Source organism: Xenopus tropicalis, chromosome 5 (assembly GCF_000004195.4).
Source record: "Xenopus tropicalis strain Nigerian chromosome 5, UCB_Xtro_10.0, whole genome shotgun sequence".
NCBI lineage: Eukaryota > Metazoa > Chordata > Amphibia > Anura > Pipidae > Xenopus > Xenopus tropicalis.
The window spans coordinates 149,202,005-149,225,595 of NC_030681.2; the positions used below are offsets into that span (position 1 = coordinate 149,202,005).

At 44.5% G+C, this 23,591-nt stretch overlaps 1 protein-coding gene across 1 annotated transcript; it reads left to right on the forward strand.

Moving 5' to 3' along the window:
• Positions 1 to 2,969: 2,969 nt before the first annotated feature.
• On the forward strand, positions 2,970 to 10,506 carry crisp1.6 (cysteine-rich secretory protein 1 gene 6). The gene is made up of 8 exons (XM_002933581.4): positions 2,970 to 3,075; positions 3,638 to 3,695; positions 5,479 to 5,598; positions 6,041 to 6,131; positions 6,902 to 7,047; positions 7,791 to 7,876; positions 8,933 to 9,021; positions 10,124 to 10,506. The coding sequence occupies exons 2-8, from the start codon at positions 3,642 to 3,644 to the stop codon at positions 10,249 to 10,251; spliced, it is 714 nt and encodes a 237-aa protein (XP_002933627.1). The 5' UTR covers positions 2,970 to 3,075; positions 3,638 to 3,641; the 3' UTR covers positions 10,252 to 10,506.
• Positions 10,507 to 23,591: the final 13,085 nt, after the last annotated feature.

Here is a 23,591-nt window from a genome sequence, read left to right on the forward strand (position 1 = left end):
ATAAGGGGTAATTATATCTTAGTTGGGATCAAGTACAGGTACTGTTTTATTATTACAGAGAAAAGGGAATCATTTAACCATGAAATAAACCCAATAGGGCTGTTCTGCCCCCAATAAGGGGTAATTATATCTTAGTTGGGATCAAGTACAGGTACTGTTTTATTATTACAGAGAAAAGGGAATCATTTAACCATGAAATAAACCCAATAGGGCTGTTCTGCCCCCAATAAGGGGTAATTATATCTTAGTTGGGATCAAGTACAGGTACTGTTTTATTATTACAGAGAAAAGGGAATCATTTAACCATTAAATAAACCCAATAGGGCTGTTCTGCCCCCAATAAGGGGTAATTATATCTTAGTTGGGATCAAGTACAGGTACTGTTTTATTATTACAGAGAAAAGGGAATCATTTAACCATGAAATAAACCCAATAGGGCTGTTCTGCCCCCAATAAGGGGTAATTATATCTTAGTTGGGATCAAGTACAGGTACTGTTTTATTATTACAGAGAAAAGGGAATCATTTAACCATTAAATAAACCCAATAGGACTGTTCTGCCCCAATAAGGGGCAATTATATCTTAGTTGGGATCAAGTACAGGTACTGTTTTATTATTACAGAGAAAAGGGAATCATTTAACCATGAAATAAACCCAATAGGGCTGTTCTGCCCCAATAAGGGGCAATTATATCTTAGTTGGGATCAAGTACAGGTACTGTTTTATTATTACAGAGAAAAGGGAATCATTTAACCATTAAATAAACCCAATAGGACTGTTCTGCCCCAATAAGGGGTAATTATATCTTAGTTGGGATCAAGTACAGGTTTTAAAATTCGTATTTATTTGATTAAAATGGAGTCTATGGGAGACAGGCTTTCCGTAATTTGGAGCTTTCTGGATAACAGGTTTCCGGATAAGGGATCCCATACCTGTATATATACTGTATATTTATAATGAATACTGTGACTGGACATGTCCAGTAGGCAGGGTCGGACTGGGCCGCCGGGACACCGGGAAAAATCCCGGTGGGCCCCGGCCCTAGTGGGCCCCAGCGGCCCAGTCCGACCTTTGCCGGCGCTCCCCGCTACTGACTGTTCCTCCCCGACGCGTTCAATTTATACGCGCTCGGGGAGGACGTCAGGCGGGGGCCCTTCGGGGGGGTTAGGGGGGCCCTTCGGGGGGGTTAGGGGACGCGGCTGGGGCACCTGCAGGGCCCCTGGGGCGGGAGCCCCGGTGGGCCCTCCACCCCCCAGTCCGACCCTGCCAGTAGGGATCACAACAAAATGTATCAGTGAATATAATAATCCATAATTCCATCTACAGAAATACCAAATAATTCAATGAATGAAAATGAGAAAATCGGAAAATAAACTTTCCCTTTAAGAATCTTTTTCCTTTACACTTGCAGATTAAATGTTCTACCTAATGTTTTTGACATCATCACTTCAGTTTCTCAGGGTGGTCACGGGCAATTTTTAGATTATCTCTGGATTTTTCATGGGGGATCAGCCCAGTCACAGGTGTTTTTCAGATTATTTAGAGACTTCTTAATGGTCATTAAGCATGGATGTTGATATTCCACAGACATTGCATAGCAATGAATTCTTAGCAGCTTTTGTCATTATAATTTCATTCAAAGGGGCTGTTCCTGCTGAATTGTGCTTAGTACAGGGGAATCCCTATGCTGCCATAGTTTTATGGTATCTCTCTGTACAGGCTATGGGCAAACTTAGGGGGCTGTTCCTGCTGAATTGTGCTTAGTACAGGGGAATCCCTATGTGCCATAGTTTTATGGTATCTCTCTGTACAGGCTATGAGCAAACTTAGGGGGCTGTTCCTGCTGAATTGTGCTTAGTACAGGGGAATCCCTGTGTGCCATAGTTTTATGGTATCTCTCTGTACAGGCTATGAGCAAACTTAGGGGGCTGTTCCTGCTGAATTGTGCTTAGTACAGGGGAATCCCTATGTGCCATAGTTTTATGGTATCTCTCTGTACAGGCTATGGGCAAACTTAGGGGGCTGTTCCTGCTGAATTGTGCTTAGTACAAGGGAATCCCTATGTGCCATAGTTTTATGGTATCTCTCTGTACAGGCTATGAGCAAACTTAGGGGGCTGTTCCTGCTGAATTGTGCTTCTGCTGAATCATGTTGAATTTTATGAACGGAATTTTTGGAACTGGATCTAATATAACATTTGAGATGCAGGACTATACCTGAGTATCTACAAGAATATATACACTGTATTGGTTCAGCCCTGTATGTAAAGTCAATAGAAAAAAACTTTAATAAATGCTGCAAAATAATAAATCTCATAGGCTGAAACAGACACCTTTAATGTTGGTTATTATGCTGTAGGGGTTACACATTAACTAATTAATAACAGCACAGACTCACTAACTGGATCTCTGAGCTATTACTGGAAGTAAAACCCCCGGGGGCTCATTACTAAGGAGACAAGGTGCAAGGTGCAAACAACAGGTGCAAAGTAGAAGTTTCCTTTTGCCCCTCTCCCCCCCCCCCTCCAGGCAGTGGCAAATACCCCCTAATCTCACCCTTATCTCCTCTCTTCAGTTACCGACAGGTACAGGAAGGGTGAGATCAAGGCCCTTAAGAATTCATTGGGGGAAAATCCCCACAATTGATAATATTCCTTATTCCCAAAGTTAATGGGATTGTTCCTTTCTTTGCTAAATCTTAAATTAAATTTTAAGCAATTTAGACCTTAGTGGGTATATGTGCAACTTATCCCGTTATTTGCTTTGGTGATTACTGTCATTATCCCAGGGATGTGCCCAACTCTGATTGGGCGGCTGGACAGGTCCGACATTTCGCAGTTGCACCTTGTTAGATCCGCTCACTGTTGGACAATATAGAAAGTGACACAAACAACTCCATAATGTCAGAACGTGGCGTGGAAAAGCCGTTCCGTGGAACGATACACTCATTATAGCGTAATTAGGGACCTGACAGGTCGGATGAGTTACCTGCCCCTATATATTCAGCCTCCATAGGCCTCTCAGTTATATCTCTCCCAGGGCTCTGAGAATTACGCACCTGTCCCACTGCACAGAGGTAGGTTGTACTATTCTACTGTACTATATACTGTTATATATTGTGCTATATCCTATATGGTATAATGTATTCTTTTAGCTCATACTGTTGGTTCAGGGTTAATATTGGGTTAATATAGGGTTAATATAGGGTTTTGCCCTTTTTGTCACAAGGCTGCAGGCTGAGTTATACAGGGAACTCTGAGTATCACTCATGTATTATAAGGGATAATGTACCCCCTACTGTAAATGATAAGGATATTAGCAGTCACTGAGGGGTTCTGTGCCCATATAAAGGCACAAGGCTGCAGGCTGAGTTATACAGGGAACTCTGAGTATCACTCATGTATTATAAGGGATAATGTACCCCCTACTGTAAATGATAAGGATATTAGCAGTCACTGAGGGGTTCTGTGCCCATATAAAGGCACAAGGCTGCAGGCTGAGTTATACAGGGAACTCTGAGTATCACTCATGTATTATAAGGGATAATGTGTATTTTACCAAACATGTATATAAACTGATTGTCAATTTAAATAATTTTTATTTACACATTTTTTTCTGTTCAATTTTTTTTTTTTTAGGAAAATGCTGCTGATTGCTGTTCTCTGTGCTATGCCATTCATAATCCACGCACAGTCGGTATGTAATGTGAACTCATTATATCATTACTGTATATTTGGTTCTGGTTTTGCAACATAATACCAGCAAAAGTAACACAGGCAATTACATTTAAATGCATTGTACATTTATTTATACAATCAGATCATTGTTTTCATTGTTAATTGGAAGGAGATCCATCAAAACTAATTGGCAATTTATTGCTGCACCTGTGTTAGTAAATTAAGCCCACTGTATCCTCCATCATATGCTGACTGGTCCTTAGCTTGGTATATACTATATACTAGATTAACTATATTTTTTAACTGCATTGTTAAGCAGTCTGCGATTCTATAGGTCCACTTTCAACTAAAAGGAAAACTGTCATAGGAAAACATGTTTTTTTCAGTCACACTTTACTGCTGCGCTGCAAGTTGGAGTGATATCCCCCCCTCCCCCCCAGCAGCCGATCAGCAGAACAATGGGAAGGGAGCAAGATAGCAGCTCCCAGTAGGTATCAGAATAGCACTCCATAGTAAGAAATCCAAGTCCGGCTTGGGACTCCTCCAGATACATGGGAGTAGGAGAAACAATAGGTTAGCTGAAAGCAGTTCTAATGAGTAGCGCTGGCTGAAAGCTCAGACTCAGGCACACTTTACTGCAGTGCTGCAAGTTGGAGTGATATCCCCCCCTCACCCCCAGCAGCCGATCAGCAGAACAATGGGAAGGGAGCAAGATAGCAGCTCCCAGTAGGTATCAGAATAGCACTCAATAGTAAGAAATCCAAGTCCGGCTTGGGACTCCTCCAGATACATGGGAGTAGGAGAAACAATAGGTTAGCTGAAAGCAGTTCTAATGAGTAGCGCTGGCTGAAAGCTCAGACTCAGGCACACTTTACTGCAGTGCTGCAAGTTGGAGTGATATCCCCCCCTCACCCCCAGCAGCCGATCAGCAGAACAATGGGAAGGGAGCAAGATAGCAGCTCCCAGTAGGTATCAGAATAGCACTCAATAGTAAGAAATCGAAGTCCGGCTTGGGACTCCTCCAGTTGCATGGGAGTAGGAGAAACAATAGGTTAGCTGAAAGCAGTTCTAATGTGTAGAGCTGGCTCCTTCTGAAAGCTCAGACTCAGGCACACTTTACTGCTGTGCTGCAAGTTGGAGTGATATCCCCCCCCCTCACCCCCAGCAGCTGATCAGCGGAACAATGGGAAGTGAGCAAGATAGCAGCTCCCAGTAGGTATCAGAATAGCACTCAATAGTAAGAAATCCAAGTCCGGCTTGGGACTCCTCCAGTTACATGGGAGTAGGAGAAACAATAGGTTAGCTGAAAGCAGTTCTAATGTGTAGCGCTGTCTGAAAGCTCAGACTCAGGCACACTTTACTGCTGCGCTGCAAGTTGGAGTGATATCCCCCCCCCCCTCACCCCCAGCAGCCGATCAGCAGAACAATGGGAAGGGAGCAAGATAGCAGCTCCCAGTAGGTATCAGAATAGCACTCAATAGTAAGAAATCCAAGTCCGGCTTGGGACTCCTCCAGTTACATGGGAGTAGGAGAAACAATAGGTTAGCTGAAAGCAGTTCTAATGTGTAGCGCTGGCTGAAAGCTCAGACTCAGGCACAATGCACTGAGATGGCGCCTACACACCAATATTACAGCTACAAATACCTTTGTTGGTTCAAGAATAAAAGTTTAAATGGCACAGGGAATTATTTGCTATATAACAGTGTCATTTAGAAATAAAAAGTACCCCATTAAAATCAGGTGGAGAGGGGCAGCTGAATCCTGCAATGACCATTGTTGAATAAACCAATCACATTTTTCAGACTGGGACTTTACCTTCCTCTTTATGGACTACTACTTCGACAGTCCAACAGGTGATTGTTGATACCCACAATGGCTACAGGAGGAGTGTGAATCCCTCTGCACGGAACATGCTGAAAATGGTAAGGAAATAAGAGCGGATAGAGAGTCTCACAATCTTATCTGAACCAACTCGGGGAAGGGAAGAGCCACAGGGCACAGATTTTGAATCTTTGCTCAGGAGACTTACAAGAGGTTGAGGCCCTTCCTTGTACCTGTCTTTAAGAAACAGTTCAATGTAACAATGAAACTGGGTAAAATAGACAGACTGCGCAAAATAAAAAATGTTTTCGATACAGTTAGTTACCAAAAATGTAATCTATAAAGGCTGGAGTGGGGAGATGTCTAACATAATAGCCAGAACACTACCTCCTGCTTTGTGGCAAAAGAAAATGTTGGGCATGTTTCCATAAATAACGCAATCAGGATCCAAATATTTCTCTACTGTCAGTGTTGTACAAAGAGAAAAGACACACAAGTCGATTACTTTGCTTGAGTTGCTTTTTTCCTGCTGCTTTTCTGCAGATGTGGAGCGAGGCCGCGGCTAGCAATGCAGCGACATGGTCAGCAACCTGCCCTGCGGCTCATAGCCCTACATCCCAACGCACCATTTCAGGTAAGTGAAAGATTCTGCTGCATCACACTTTACTGCTGCACTGCAAGTTGGAGTGATATCCCCCTCTCCCCCCCAGCAGCCGATCAGCAGAACAATGGGAAGGGAGCAAGATAGCAGCTCCCAGTAGGTATCAGAATAGCACTCAATAGTAAGAAACCCAAGTCCGGCTTGGGACTCCTCCAGTTACATGGGAGTAGGAGAAACAATATGTTAGCTGAAAGCAGTTCTAATGTGTAGCGCTGGCTGAAAGCTCAGACTCAGGCACACTTTACTGCTGCGCTGCAAGTTGGAGTAATATCCCCCCCCCCTCACCCCCAGCAGTCGATCAGCAGAACAATGGGAAGGGAGCAAGATAGCAGCTCCCAGTAGGTATCAGAATAGCACTCAATAGTAAGAAATCCAAGTCTGGCTTGGGACTCCTCCAGTTACATGGGAGTAGGAGAAACAATAGGTTAGCTGAAAGCAGTTCTAATGTGTAGCGCTGGCTCCCTCAGACTCAGGCACACTTTACTGCTGCGCTGCAAGTTGGAGTGATATCCCCCCCCCCCTCACCCCCAGCAGCCGATCAGCAGAACAATGGGAAGGGAGAAAGATAGCAGCTCCCAGTAGGTATCAGAATAGCACTCAATAGTAACAAAACCAAGTCCGGCTTGGGACTCCTCCAGTTACATGGGATTAGGAGAGTCATTTGAACTGAGATATCAAGCACTTTGACCTTTAAAATGTAACCTAATATTTTCTTGACTCGTTTATTTCTCTGAATCATTTAGGTGTCACCTGTGGGGAAAACATATTCATCGCTTCCTATCCAGCCTCTTGGCAGGAGGCCATTACAGCATGGAATAGTGAGTCCCAGTACTTCCAGTACGGTGTGGGACCCACAAGTTCCAACCAGGTCACAGGACATTATACCCAGGTAAGCCATTAAGTGTGTCTGGCTCTTATTGAGATTCACAAGTGATAACACAATCATGATTTCTTGGACATGTATATACTGTATAAAGTACCTTCAGATACTTACACTGGCTTTGAGACTGGGCATTTTACTTGCCCTTTGATATTTCCAAACATGCCACAAACTGCCTCAAACGCCACCCTGTATTTTGCTCTTTATACAACAAAGAGAAAACAACCATCCGTAAAGCCCAAGGCACAAGCGTAGAGGAGTATGTATAGGTGCAAGTACCTTTGCAATGGACGCCATCGGACATTTGTAATTTAATCCTATAACCTTAGCCCACATCGTAGGGCTACTATACAGCAGCTTATAGCCAGTAAGGATTAAACTAACATGCTATAAACTGCATGGCTTCCATCTTTTGGCCTGTCCATCTTTGAGATTTGTCCATGCCTTTTGGGAAATATTGACTTTGAGCAGAGAAACTAACACAGATAAGAGGACAGACTAAAAACTGGTAGTTTGGGTAGGGGGACGCATTGGAATTTAATATATTTATTATCATACTGCACCTAAAGATATGGGTTAGTCTAGAACAGCCACACTCAAATGTAAGAAGAGTTGGGGATAAACATGTTGCTCCTGAGCCATTGGTTGGGGTTCAATGGTCTAGAATACTGGCCTTAATTTGATCTGTTGATCTTTTCTAGACTGTTATGTTCAGTGAAGGTTATTAATGTACATATTGTTTCCCCTTACAGCTTGTGTGGTACAATTCATACATGGTGGGATGTGCTGTCTCCAACTGTAACAACCAGTACATTTATGTTTGCCAGTACTGCCCAATGTAAGTGAACATTTTCCCTTTCCATTTTCCCCCTTTGCCTTATCTCTGGCCAAATTATGTTTTGTATGTATGTATATCTTTATTTATAAAGTGCTACTTATGTACGCAGCGCTGTACAGTAGAAAAGATTAATATAAACAGGGGGTTATTAAGATAATAATAGATAAATACAAAGTATTACAATAAACACAAATAAATAAAAGATACAGTTGCAATAAGATAAGAGTCAAAGACATAAGAGGATGGAGGTCCCTGCCCCGTAGAGCTTACAATCTATTTGGGCAGCAGTTGCACAACTTTGGTGTTGGTGCCCTCAGGAACTTGGAACAGGGGTAGTAGGGGCTTAGCCTGAAGCCCAGTTAGAGTGAGCTTTGGGAAGACTTCCTATACACTGCCTAACCATGACCATGGCTGAATGATTCTAGTGACATTAGTTAATAACCAGTGTCCATTGTAATACATAGTCACATAGTTAGGTTGGGTTGAAAAAAGACAGAAGTCCATCAATTTTAACTCTTCCAAGTGAACCCAAGGGGTTGACATTGGGTTGGTTGATGCTTTTTGCATCTTTTTTTTAATGGCACTGGTCCCTATTAAGAAAGTGCCCGCCTCCGTAAAACTGAACCCCAAGTTTGTTTGTGTGTTTCTATTAGAATAGCAGTATGGATAGATGAAGGTCCCATAATGGCTGCAGTTACCCAATGAATTCTCTGATACCAGAATCCTGAGTGCATCTCCTTGGAGCACAGTCCTAATCAAACGCTGGTCCTTCAAGGTGAACTTGAAGCAAAAGAGTCCAACAACCCCTGTACTAGAGTCGAGGGGAGACCCATAAATGTCTCAGGGCACCTTAGGCTGCAAGCTGACCCAATAACACATTTCATAGAAGCTTGGGGAAAAATCAAAACAATAAATAAATACAAGTATATTTATTTTTCCCTATTTTTACATAATGGGAAAATGATTTATGTAGCAGGGGAAGAAGCCCATAAACCCCAATCCCCAATGTCCTGTCCATAATTTCTAGTTACTAATGATGTTTTTTTACAATTTTAGGGGAAATAATCTCAACACCATCACCACTCCATACAAGTCCGGCCCGGCGTGCGGAGATTGTCCAGGAGCCTGTGATAATGGCCTTTGCAGTAAGTAAATGGGGTGGTTCACCTTTTAACTTATATTATAGAATGTCTATTCCTAGCAACTTTGCTATTGGTCTTTGTTATTTTTTTATAGTTTTTAATTATTATTATTATTATTATTATTATTAACATTTATTTTTAAAGTGCCAACATATCCCGCAGCGCTGTACAATAAGTGGGTTTCATACATTGGACATACAGAGTAACATATAAAGCAACCAATAACCGATACAAGAGGGGAAGAGAGCCCTGCCCAAAAGAGCTTACACTCTACAAGGAGACATACAGAGTAACATATAAAGCAACCAATAACCGATACAGGAGGGGAAGAGAGCCCTGCCCAAAAGAGCTTACACTCTACAAGGAGACATACAGAGTAACATATAAAGCAATCAATAACCGATACAAGAGGGGAAGAGAGCCCTGCCCAAAAGAGCTTACAATCTACAAGGAGACATACAGAGTAACATATAAAGCAATCAATAACCGATACAAGAGGGGAAGAGAGCCCTGCCCAAAAGAGCTTACAATCTACAAGTTAATTATTTACCTTCCTTTTCTATATCTTTCCAGCTTTCAAATAGGCCCTGACAGCCATAAAACTATTGCACCACGAGCTTCCAATTTCATTATTGTTACTTTGTATTACTTATCTGTCTGTTTAATCCCTCCCCAATTCATATTTTAGTCTCTCATTCATACCACTGCATGGTTGCTAAGGCAAATAAGACCCTAGCAACCAGCTACTAAAGAGCAACTCTTTCTCATGTACAGACCTGTAGTATTTATTATACTGATGTGCTCAGTAAAATAGGTTCTACCTGTGCAAGGCCTTCTAGATGTTGGTAGATTATAATGATGGGTTAATAAGGCAAATTGCCCCAAACTGTGGTTGCTAAATGACAGTTAGAAGGGTTTGTTTCTTAGGCAGGACAGCTCTGCATAACGGCCCCAAAATGGCTTTGTTTGTGGAAAATGGGTGGGTTTTGGGGTGGATCATAGGGGATTGTCTAGTAGTTTCAGCCCAAGTTGGTCTTTTTATTTTTAGATATAGAATAGATACAGAATAAAATCCCTTTTAACGAGCAATTGTTTTATTTTCCAGCCAATCCCTGTCCGTATCAAGATATGTATTCCGGCTGCAGTAATTACATTGCCTATTGCAATCTCATTCCTACCATAACCAATGGCTGCCGTGGGACCTGTCTCTGTAGGAACAATGAGATCATATGATTGGGGACCTTCCGTCTGGGCCACGGGGGGACCAATCAGCATTCGCTGGAATGGATATGGGAGCGGTACTGCAGTCTCCATCCAATGAAATGATTAAATTAATAAAATAATCGCACAGATTTAATTATAAATATATACTGTATATATCTATATGGGTGGATGTGAAAAATTTGTAATTAATTTATTGGCTTCTGGAACAGCTACAGTGTTTTTAATGACGTCACAACTGCAAAATAAAACAATTTGAACAATTAATGGACCTGGCTTGTAAGATTTTCCCATTATATCTGCTTTCCTATGGCAGGGGCATAGTACAGCCCCATTGGCTGCTCGTTGGAGCAGGTTGTCCCACGTAATGTCAAGTTCAGATGACTTCCCTTCTAAAAATGGATGAATTTAAAAGGAAAATAGAGGATGTAGGTCCGGTAGCTGAGTAATAAGTCCTTTGGGGAGTTGGGGGGGTGGGGCTTATTAGTGAGGAGGAGCAAGTACCAGGTTAGGGCCCCAGGTAAGTAGCAGACTAAGCTACTGATTTCTCATAGGGATTTTATATTGGAGTTACATGCCCCCACCATTGTATCTGCTGGATTGGGAACTGCCCATTATTAGCCAACCTGTAGCAACCTGCCAGCACTCACATGGAGGGTTCATCTTTGAGTTCTAAGAGGTCTGGCAGGGTCAGTCCTTCAAGTTTAACCCCTTCAAACTAACCCCATAAGCTATATATATATATAGCAAGAAGTGGATCCGCACTCACAGGGCTTATGAAGAACAAACACTGTTTATTGCAAGCTTGGTCATCTTGACATACATTGACAAAGTAAAAATAAAAGTTAAAAAGTAAAGAAAAAATCCTGGCATTTTAATCTTGGTTGCTAAGCCCATGGTCCTGGGAGATAAGTTGGCGTTACTATAACAATACGCACTCCACCGTGTGCTATATGTGTTTATATCTTTCTTTCTGCTTTGTATCCATACTAGACTTTTGCTGTATGTAACACACAGAAGTCCTAGGTACGACCAAGAGCAGATAGAGCTTATTCTATACAGGTAACCAAGTGCTACTATGGCAACGCACTGATCCCCCGAGTTTATTACACACGCTGCTACTGAGCCCCAACCCTAGTTCTTTAAACAGAATAAATGTAGTTAGTGAGGTAAGATGGCGTCACTCTTACTCCTTCCCGCCACAGAATGATTTTTAAGGCACTTTGTTGTTTCATTAGTCACTTTGATAAAGGCTAGTGTGTTGGACAAAACTCCAGTCTTCTTGCAATAAACTCCATTTGTTCTTCATAAACCCTGTGAGTGCGGATCCCCTTCTTGCTGTATCATTGATTTCTCTGGACCTGCACCCAGGCTCCTGTACTTCTTCATTAGATGTGAGTGCCGGCATCTTTATGGGTGTATATATATATATATATATATATACACACATATATACACTCATACCAAGCTATCTATATAGTCACACATATAAACATATAAAATGCTCAGGACAAAGGGTATTCTGGATATGGGGTCTTTCCGTAATTTGGATCTCCATACCTTACGTCTACTAAAAAATCAATAAAACATTAATTAAACCCAAAGTGATTGTTTTGCATCCAATAAGGGGTAATTATATCTTAGTTGGGATCAAGTACAGGTATTGTTTTATTATTACAGAGAAAAGGGAATCATTTAACCATGAAATAAACCCAATAGGGCTGTTCTGCCCCAATAAGGGGTAATTATATCTTAGTTGGGATCAAGTACAGGTACTGTTTTATTATTACAGAGAAAAGGGAATCATTTAACCATTAAATAAACCCAATAGGGCTGTTCTGCCCCAATAAGGGGTAATTATATCTTAGTTGGGATCAAGTACAGGTACTGTTTTAATGTTACAGAGAAAAGGGAATCAATTTTAAAAATCTGAATTATTTCATTAAAATGGAGTCTATGGGAGACTTTCTGTAATTCAGAGCTTTCTGGATACCGGGTCTCCAGATAACGTCTCCCATACCTGTACTATCTGTACATCTTAACATCACAATAGCTTTGGATATTATGCTTGCTAATTAAATCATCCGAGCTTTGGGTCACTAGACCTGGCACAGACTTTTATTTCCTAATGGTACAAGGCAATCAATAACCTTCTGATACTCTGCAGCAGTGTGCCTGTATATAGTGACAGAACCCTTCAGTGTATTCTATTATCCTTATCATTTACAGTAGGGGGTACATTATCCCTTATAATACATGAGTGATACTCAGAGTTCCCTGTATAACTCAGCCTGCAGCCTTGTGCCTTTATATGGGCACAGAACCCCTCAGTGACTGCTAATATCCTTATCATTTACAGTAGGGGGTACATTATCCCTTATAATACATGAGTGATACTCAGAGTTCCCTGTATAACTCAGCCTGCAGCCTTGTGCCTTTATATGGGCACAGAACCCCTCAGTGACTGCTAATATCCTTATCATTTACAGTAGGGGGTACATTATCCCTTATAATACATGAGTGATACTCAGAGTTCCCTGTATAACTCAGCCTGCAGCCTTGTGCCTTTATATGGGCACAGAACCCCTCAGTGACTGCTAATATCCTTATCATTTAAAGCAGGGGTATTGGCAATATATATCTGTGCTATGCAAGTCTTTACAAGCAGATCAATGCAGTATGTTTTTGTGGTATTTGCCTCCTAATTGCATCACAATATAATTAGGTTAATTAGGGAGAACTGCATCCATTAGGAATCACATTACACTGCACTGACCAGTATTCCCAGTGCTACAAGTTGCACACACTAAGCATTGCCCTCAGACACTACTTTCTGTTTAAGTGACAATAAATGATACCTAATGAATTAGGTGCAGTTTCCCTTTAAAGATGAGACAGTGGAAAGCCGGCCAAACCGGTTCATGCAGAGAGTGTGGCTACTAATGGCTGATAATTGTGCCAAATGGCTATTTGCCATAGAATTACACTCATGTATCTAATTACAAATCTGTTTTCTGAACTTTTCAACTAAACATAAATGTGTATTTTCACTTTGGGCAGATTATATACAATTAGCGGATGACACTCAGCACACTCTTGGTCCAGGGATTGGTCGTTTTGCCCTTTGATGTCTGGAAAGAGAGGTTTTTCCCCTTCCTGGGCAGGAACCCATGACCAGTGTTGGGCTGAGATGCCAGGGGCCTGCCAGAAAACCCTTGAATTAGAAGGACGTGTATAGGCGTCCGTCGGTTTGGGGACTGCATCAACGAGTCGATATTCTCCCCCATCCGACTAATTTTCAAACCTGCTTGATTAAGATCTGCCCGATTTCAGGCCGATTTAGTGCTCATTAGAGATGTAGCGAACTGTTCGCCGGCGAACGAATTCACGCGAACATCGGGTGTTCGCGAGTTCGCGAACTTTTCGCGTATGTTCGCAATTTGGGTTCGCGTGGCGTTTTTCCGCTGCGTTTTTTCTCGGCCTAAAAACGCAGCACAAGCCACACATGGCGTTTTTCAGCAAATCCCGTTTCCATGGTGCTAATAGTGCGAAATAGCAAAAAACGCAGCGTATTTCCACTAGGTCTGCCAGCTGCCTTTGCGGTTTTACGCAACGCTGTGTCAACAAAGTATTTTTCAGAGAAATTTTTGCCCTTGATTCCCCTCCTGCATGCCCCTGTCCAGGTCGTGGCACCCTTTAAACAACTTTAAAATCAGTTTTCTGGCCAGAAATGGCTTTTCTAGGTTTTAAAGTTCGCCTTCCCATTTAAGTCTATGGGGTTCGCAAAGTTCGCGAATAGTGATGGGCGAAAAGTTTCGCCAGGCATGGATTTGCGGCGAATTTCCGCGTTTCACCATTGGCGGATTGTTTCGCGAAACAGATGAAAAATTTCGCCGCGGAAAAATTCGCCGCACGTCCAAAAATTGTCGCCGGTGTCAAAAAAGAATAGTTGCGGGCGACAAAATAATAGCCGCGGGCGACGAAACAATAGCGCGCGACAAAATAATAGCCGCGGGCGACGAAACAAGAGCTGCGCAACGAAACAAGAGCCGCGGGCGACGAAACAAGAGCCGCGGGCGACGAAACAAGAGCCGCGGGCGACGAAACAATAGCCGCGGGCGACGAAACAATAGACGCGCGACAAAACAATAGCCGCGGGCGACGAAACAATAGCCGTGTGACAAAATAATAGCCGCGGGCGACAAAATAATAGCGTGCGACAAAACAATAGCCGCGGGCGGTGAAACAATAGCCGCGCGACAAAATAATAGCCGCGGGCGACAATTTTTTTTTGTCGCACGACATTTTCGCTGTTTCGCGAATTTTTCGCCGTTTTGCGGATCTTTTCAAAGATTCGCGAATTTTTTGGCGAAACCGAACAGATTCGCTCATCACTATTCGCGAATATTCGCACTTTTTTGCGTAAGTTCGCGAACGGGTTCACAAACTTTTTTTTTGAGGTTCGCTACATCCCTAGTGCCCCTACACGGGCCGATAAGCTGCTGAATCGGTCTAAGGGACCCATATCGCCAGCTAGGATTGGCCCGTGTATGGGCACCTTTACTCTTGGCTTCTTTTCTGCTGTGTTTATTGTGTTTGTGATTAATTGCTTATTGTTGATTGTGTGTTGCAGCCCTTATATACATTACTGGTTTTTTAGATACTTAGTTTTCCATGTTTGCCATTTTTGATGGGTAATCATTTCTTTGGTTATTGGTGGTACAGTATGTTTGGCGTCTCTTTCGTAGGTGAGGTGAGAGTCCATGAGATTAATTTCCTTAGTTCAGGAGTTGAGTAGTTCCAAGGATGGTATGCTTGTTGCTTCATGGAGTAGTTTTGAAATCTCCTTCCAGAAGGGAGCGAGTGTCGGGGAGCGAGTGTCGGGGAGCGAGTGTCGGGGAGCCCCACCAAATATTGTTCTAATTATTTGTTATATGCTTGTACAACCATGCAGAAGCCGATGTGCCATGTTAAGGAGATTCCCCTTGTATCAGTCCTATACTTATTTACAAGCTATGTATCCATGCCTGCTCTTTGCCCTCCATGAATTGCACCATTATCTATACATTCCTACTACAAACACATCTAAGGGTAAATAATAATTTCACAAAACACGGAGGAGGATCTGATTACTCGGTAATGTCTAACCCAACACAAAGGGACCCTTTATTGATCTGATTTTTCTTAGAAATGATATATTATAAAGAGGATGAAAGGCAACCTTAAATATAGTATCAATACCATCGGCTTTAAACAAACCTGTAATTAAGCAAATGAACACAGGGTAAGGGAAGGAGCATGAACAGGGATTTCTGTCTAGAAGAGCTAAAGAGTAAAACTGAAATTAAACTCTAAACAAAAGTTCCCTTGTGCATAATTATATCATTTAATGACCTAATAATCTAAAGGAATTCTATAATAGGTACATATGTATAACTTTATTTATAAAGCTATAATAAAGCCGCAGCCCCAGTGTGCCCTGCCCCCCCCCCAGTCCATATATCTATAACGGTTAACAATTCTACCATCACCCCATCTCCCAGGCCCGGTGCCTTGGGGTTATCCTTGATTCTGCCCTGTCCTTCACTCCCCATATCCAATCACTTATCAAATCATGTCACTTTCACCTAAGAAATATCTCCAAAATACGATCATTTATCACCCAAGATGCTGCCAAAATTCTTATTCACTCTCTTATAATATCTCTCCTGGACTACTGTAACTCCCTATTAATTGGCCTTCCCCTCCAGAGACTGTCCCCTCTCCAGTCCATAATGAATACTGCTGCCAGGCTCATACACCTCTCCAACCGCTTCTCCTCTGCTGTGCCACTCTGCCAGTCCCCCTGCCGTGCCACTCTGCCAATCCCCCTGCCGTGCCACTCTGCCAATCCCCCTGCCATGCCGCTCTGCCAATTCCTCTGCCGTGCCACTCTGCCAATTCCTCTGCCGTGCCACTCTGCCAATCCCTCTGCTGTGCCACTCTGCCAATTCCTCTGCCGTGCCACTCTGCCAATCCCTCTGCTGTGCCACTCTGCCAGTCCCCCTGCCGTGCCACTCTGCCAATCCCCCTGCCGTGCCACTCTGCCAATCCCCCTGCCATGCCGCTCTGCCAATTCCTCTGCCGTGCCACTCTGCCAATTCCTCTGCCGTGCCACTCTGCCAATCCCTCTGCTGTGCCACTCTGCCAATCCCCCTGCCGTGCCGCTCTGCCAATCCCTCTGCTGTGCCACTCTGCCAATCCCCCTGCTGTGCCACTCTGCCAATCCCCCTGCCGTGCCACTCTGCCAATCCCCCTGCTGTTCCGCTCTGCCAGTCCCCCTGCCGTGCCACTCTGCCAGTCCCCCTGCCGTGCCACTCTGCCAGTCCCCCTGCCTTGCCACTCTGCCAGTCCCCCTGCCGTGCCGCTCTGCCAGTCCCCCTGCTGTGCCGCTCTGCCAATCCCTGCACTGGCTTCCCCTACCATCCAGGATAAAATTCAAACTAATGACCCTCACATTTAAAGCAGTCCATAACTCTGCCCCACCCTACATCTCTGAACTCATCTCTAGGTACCATCCAACCCGCTTGTTACCCCTCTACTGACCTGCTCCCCAACTCCTCTCTCATTCCCTCCTCACACACTCGCCTTCAAGACTTTGCAAGGGCTGCCCCCCTTCTCTGGAATTCTCTCCCACAAACTGTCAGACTTTCTCCCAATCTCTCTGCCTTCAAGGGATCTCTAAAAACACATTTATTTAGAGAAGCTTACCCTAATCTAGTTTAGCAACACCCTGTGCCCCACCTCTCACAACTCTGCCCATTCCCACACCTTGTGTCTCAACCCTTTCTCCTTATAGAGTGTAAGCTCTTTTGGGCAGGGCTCTCTTCACCTCTTGTATCGGTTATTGGTTGCTTTATATGTTACTCCTTGTAGAGTGTAAGCTCTTTTGGGCAGGGCTCTCTTCCCCTCTTGTATCGGTTATTGGTTGCTTTATATGTTACTCCTTGTAGAGTGTAAGCTCTTTTGGGCAGGGCTCTCTTCACCTCTTGTATCGGTTATTGATTGCGTTATATGTTACTCCTTGTAGAGTGTAAGCTCTTTTGGGCAGGGCTCTCTTCACCTCTTGTATCGGTTATTGATTGCTTTATATGTTACTCCTTGTAGAGTGTAAGCTCTTTTGGGCAGGGCTCTCTTCCCCTCTTGTATTGGTTATTGGTTGCTTTATATGTTACTCTGTATGTCCAATGTATGAAACCCACTTATTGTACAGCGCTGCGGATATGTTGGCGCTTTATAAATAAATGTTAATAATAATAATAATAATAATAATAATATGTATTTTGTGGTCACAGCCTCATTGCAGCCCCGCCTAATGGTTTAAAATGTAGTGGTTGAGCACAACTTTCCCTTTTCGCTATGGGTTGCTAACAGTTAGGCTGATTTATCCATCTTCACGCTTGTGTTTTGCCACCTAAACCTGCCCAGATTGCATAAAAAAATCAAAATCATAAAAATGCTCTCTCTCTCCCCTGACCAGCGTTTCACTAAATATACCTATTACTCATTAATAAAGAACAACATGGCTGATTCCCTTACACAAGGGCAGAGATATAAGACTCCATGGAAAACTAACCCTAAAACACATTTTTGCAACTGATTTATAAAAAAAATCACTCTATAGATTACTCTCTAGTTGTATTAACTTTCTCACAATAAGAAAGAAGACTTGTTCTTTGGTGGAATAGTTATCAGTGTTGTACTGGGTGAGAAGACGACGGACAACAAAACTCTTATAAAAATTAAAATACAGGAATGGGACCCATTATCCAGAATGCTCGGAACTTGGGGTTTTCTGGATAAGGGGTCTTTCCGTAATTCAGATCTCCTACCTAAAGTCTGCTAAAAACATTATTTAAACAGTAATTAAACCCAATAGGATTGTTCTGCCCCCAATAAGGGGTAATTATATCTTAGTTGGGATCAAGTACAGGTACTGTTTTATTATTACAGAGAAAAGGGAATCATTTAACCATTAAATAACCCAATAGGGCTGTTCTGCCCCAATAAGGGGTAATTATATCTAAGTTGGGATCAAGTACAGGTACTGTTTTATTATTACAGAGAAAAGGGAATCATTTAACCATGAAATAAACCCAATAGGGCTTTTCTGCCCCCAATAAGGGGTAATTATATCTTAGTTGGGATCAAGTACAGGTACTGTTTTATTATTACAGAGAAAAGGGAATCATTTAACCATTAAATAAACCCAATAGGGCTGTTCTGCCCCCAATAAGGGGTAATTATATCTTAGTTGGGATCAAGTACAGGTACTGTTTTATTATTACAGAGAAAAGGGAATCATTTTTAAAAATGTGAATTATTTGCTTATAATGGAGTCTAAGGGAGATGGCCTTTCTGTAATTCGGAACTTTCAGGTTAATGGGTTTTCGGATAAGGAATCCAATACCTGTACATGTGAATTGGGCGCGGGGGTAGTTTCTATGGAATCTTCTCTTTTTACTTCTCATCATTTTTTGGGGGGGAATTTACTCTTTTATTAGCATTTCTATTTTGAATTTTAGTAACATTTATTTAAATGAACGAAGAACTACATAAAAATAGATTTAAAAAAAAAAAGAAATATGCTATAATCTTTAAATCCTTAACAATTATAAGTTTGTGAGAGATAACAGGGCAATTGCAAATAAGAACAGTAAAGGCCAGGCTTTTGCCAGTAATAAAAGAGATTAAGTGTTAAACCTGACAATTGTTGCTAATACTCTTATGTAACTCTGCACCTAATTGGTCACAAGACTTTACACAGGGAATATGTAGTAATACGTGAAGTTCCCAGTCCTTTTAAGACTTTAGGTTATGTTACACATTGCACATGGGTAAAAATGAAAGAAATTGGGGCATGATGGACAGTTTCCCGCTGCTATATACCAGCTTGTAAGGTTCTTCAATTTCATATATATATATACAGTATATTAGGGCACATATACATTCACAATTGCATTGAGTAAAGTGCAATTTTGAGCACAAATGTCATTTTTTTCCCCACTGCATTTTTTCCATAATTCCAGCATCATTGTGGTCATAAGGGGAAGACGCGCTTGGTGCAATTGTGCTGCTCCTACAGCCATTCTTGCTGACATCTTTAAAAGCAAAGTCGATTCTATCCGCAATCAATTTTCCCATCCCTCAGATACTGGTAATCTCAACCTTCCCAAATCTCCTCTCTCCGTATTCAGCTCCTTCAATCTCATAACAGAGTCTGAAGTTTCTCAGCTTCTCTGATCCTCTCCCCCTACTCCCTGCTCACTGGGCCCTATGCCCCCATCCCTACTAACAGTGTGCCCTGCCCTTACTCCAGCTCTTACCCACATATTCACTTCCTCTCCGCCTACTCCCTGCTCACTGGGCCCTATGCCCCCATTCCTACTAACAGTGTGCCCCTGCCCTTACTCCAGCTCTTACCCACATATTCACTTCCTCTCCCCCTACTCCCTGCTCACTGGATCCTATGCCCCCATTCCTACTAACAGTGTGCCCTGCCCTTACTCCAGCTCTTACCCACATATTCACTTCCTCTCCGCCTACTCCCTGCTCACTGGGCCCTATGCCCCCATCCCTACTAACAGTGTGCCCTGCCCTTACTCCAGCTCTTACCCACATATTCACTTCCTCTCCCCCTACTCCCTGCTCACTGGGCCCTATGCCCCCATCCCTACTAACAGTGTGCCCTGCCCTTACTCCAGCTCTTACCCACATATTCACTTCCTCTCCGCCTACTCCCTGCTCACTGGGCCCTATGCCCCCATTCCTACTAACAGTGTGCCCCTGCCCTTACTCCAGCTCTTACCCACATATTCACTTCCTCTCCCCCTACTCCCTGCTCACTGGATCCTATGCCCCCATTCCTACTAACAGTGTGCCCTGCCCTTACTCCAGCTCTTACCCACATATTCACTTCCTCTCCGCCTACTCCCTGCTCACTGGGCCCTATGCCCCCATCCCTACTAACAGTGTGCCCTGCCCTTACTCCAGCTCTTACCCACATATTCAGTTCTTCTCCGCCTACTCCCTGCTCACTGGGCCCTATGCCCCCATCCCTACTAACAGTGTGCCCCTGCCCTTACTCCAGCTCTTACCCACATATTCAATTCCTCTCCGGCTTCTGGTACTTTTCCCTCTCTATACAAACAAGCCTGTGTCAAACCCATTCTTAAAAAGGCTATGCTGGACCCCTCCTGCCTTTCTAACTACCGTCCTGTCTCTCTCCTGCCCCCCGTCTCTCTCCTGCCCCCTGTCTCTCTCCTGCCCCTAGCCTCTAAACTCCTGGAACGTCTTGTCTTTTCTCGTGTAACTAACTTCCCCTGCCCCATAATCTGCTGGGCCCTATGCAGTCTGGTTTTCGTCCTGTGCACTCCACTGAGACGGCCTTATGTAGAGTGGCAAATGATCTCCAGACTGCCAAGGCCAAAGGACGCTACTCGGTTCTCATTCTCCTAGACCTTTCCTCTGCTTTTGATACTGTCGACCATTCTATTCTAATGCACATTCTCCATTCTCTGGGTATCCGGGATCAGGCAGCATCCTGGTTCTCTTCCTATCTCTCTAACCGCTCCTTCTCTGTCGCTCTTACTAACAAATCCTCTACCCCAGTTCCGCTTAGTGTGGGGGTTCCGCTTAGTGTGGGGTTCCGCTTAGTGTGGGGGTTCCGCTTAGTGTGGGGGTTCCGCTTAGTGTGGGGGTTCAGCTCAGTGTGGGGGTGCCTCAGGGCTCTGTGCTTGGCCCCCTGCTGTTCTCCCTCTACACTCTCTCTCTAGGAGACCTTATTTCTTCTTTTGGTCTTAAATATCACTTATATGCAGATGCACCCAGATATATCTAGACACCCCTGCACTAACCACTGATGTTCAAACCCAGATTGGTAACTGCCTCCTGGCTATCTCCTCCTGGATGAACCGACGCCAGCTCAAACTTAACCTAGCTAAAACAGAGCTCATGGTCTTCCCGCCCAAACCTGGCCCTCCTCCTCCTTTCACCATTACTATTGATGGCATGACCATCAACCCTGTAAATTCTGCACGCTGCCTTGGGGTTATCTTTGACCAGTCTCTCTCCTTCTCTAACCATATTAATAACACTGCCAAAACCTGCCGCTTTTTCCTCCGCAATATTGCCAAGATACGCCCCTTTCTTTCACAAGGAACAGCTAAAACACTAATCCATGCCCTTATCCTTTCCCGCTTAGATTGCTGCAATCTCCTGTTAACCGGCCTCCAAGCCTCCCACCTCTCTCCCCTGCAATCCATCTTACACTCTGCTGCCAGGATCCTCCTGCTCTCTCCTAAGAGGGAACCTGTTCAGCCCCAAGTAAGCTCTCTTGCATGGCTTCCTGTTAGGCAAAGGAGCTTACAAAATCCTTCTACTAACATTCAAAGCCCTTCACTCCTCTGCTCCTCACTACATTCCCTCACTGGTCTCCCTGCTCCTCACTACATTCCCTCACTGGTCTCCCTGCTCCTCACTACATTCCCTCACTGGTCTCCCTGCTCCTCACTACATTCCCTCACTGGTCTCCCTGCTCCTCACTACATTCCCTCACTGGTGTCCCAGCTCCTCACTACATTCCCTCACTGGTGTCCCTGCTCCTCACTACATTCCCTCACTGGTCTCCCTGCTCCTCACTACATTCCCTCACTGGTCTCCCTGCTCCTCACTACATTCCCTCACTGGTCTCCCTGCTCCTCACTACATTCCCTCACTGGTCTCCCTGCTCCTCACTACATTCCCTCACTGGTCTCCCTGCTCCTCACTACATTCCCTCACTGGTCTCCCTGCTCCTCACTACATTCCCTCACTGGTGTCCCTGCTCCTCACTACATTCCCTCACTGGTCTCCCTGCTCCTCACTACATTCCCTCACTGGTCTCCCTGCTCCTCACTACATTCCCTCACTGGTCTCCCTGCTCCTCACTACATTCCCTCACTGGTCTCCCTGCTCCTCACTACATTCCCTCACTGGTCTCCCTGCTCCTCACTACATTTCCTCACTGGTCTCCCTGCTCCTCACTACATTCCCTCACTGGTCTCCCTGCTCCTCACTACATTCCCTCACTGGTCTCCCTGCTCCTCACTACATTCCCTCACTGGTCTCCCTGCTCCTCACTACATTCCCTCACTGGTCTCCCTGCACGTTCCTGGTCGTCTCCTCCGCTCCTCTCAAAGCCTCCGTCTTTTTACACCATCCACACCCACTGCGCTCTCTCGGCTTAACCCTTTCTATCTCGCTGCCCCTTCCCTCTGGAACTCTATCCCTGAATCCCTCCGTAGGGAACACTCACCCACTCTCTTTAAGAAAAAGCTCAGCTGTTACCTTCTGGGGCACTAAAACATTATCTCGCCCAGTCCTGCGCTTAAGGGAAAATGCCCATACCTGGTGCACTCTTACCTTCCAGTTTGTGCCTGTATGTTACCCAACCACTTAGATTGTAAGCTCTACGGGGCAGGGACCTCCTTCCTACTGTGTCTCATACCACATGGCACTTATATATATATATATATTTATTGTATTTATTTATTATAACACTTGCCCTCCCTGTGTGTAATTGTGTATATTGTAAGATTGTACAGCGCTGCGTACCCTTGTGGCGCTTTATAAATAAAGTTATACATACACACATACATTGTATCCGATATGCCAAAATCAAAACAGCAGCATTTGTGCTTCTTCGCATATTGGGCACGGTTGCCTTCAAAGTCTGGCGTCAGGGTCGGACTGGGGGGTCCAGGGCCCACCTCTGCACCCCCCATTGGCCCACACCGCCTTCACCCCAAACCCCCAGGAGCCTCCTACCCCCTCCCCGAGTGCACCAAATGAAACTTACCTGCAGTGCGTCGGGGGAGAGAAACCGGCGGATCACGGGAGCACTATGGGGGGTTTGGGTCTGGGCCGCCGGGCCCACTAGCAGGGTCGGACTTGGGGGTGCAGGGCCCACCGGGGCTGCTTCCCCAGGGGCCCCTGCACCCCCCAATGGCCCCCACCGCCTTCATCCCTAACCCCCAGGAGCCTCCTACCCCCTCCCCGAGTGCGCCTAAATAAAACTTATCTGCAGTGCATCGGGGGAGAGAAACCGGCGGATCACGGGAGCACTATGTGGGGTTTGGGTCTGGGCCGCCGGGCCCACTAGCAGGGTCGGACTTGGGGGTGCAGGGTCCACCGGGGCTGCTTCCCCAGGGTCCCCTGCACCCCCCAATGGCCCCCACCACCTTCACCGATAACCCCCAGGAGCCTCCTACCCTCTCCCCGAGTGCGCCTAAATTAAACTTACCTGCGTAAGCGCGTCGGGGGAGGGAGCCCGG

Bases quoted from the DNA above. Each gene is read 5' to 3' on its own strand.
- crisp1.6 (XM_002933581.4), top strand. From the start codon at position 3,642: ATGCTGCTGATTGCTGTTCTCTGTGCTATGCCATTCATAATCCACGCA. The intron at 5,599-6,040 runs GTAAGGAAATAA...GCTTTTCTGCAG, and splicing joins CACGGAACATGCTGAAAATG to ATGTGGAGCGAGGCCGCGGC. The intron at 7,048-7,790 runs GTAAGCCATTAA...TTCCCCTTACAG, and splicing joins TCACAGGACATTATACCCAG to CTTGTGTGGTACAATTCATA.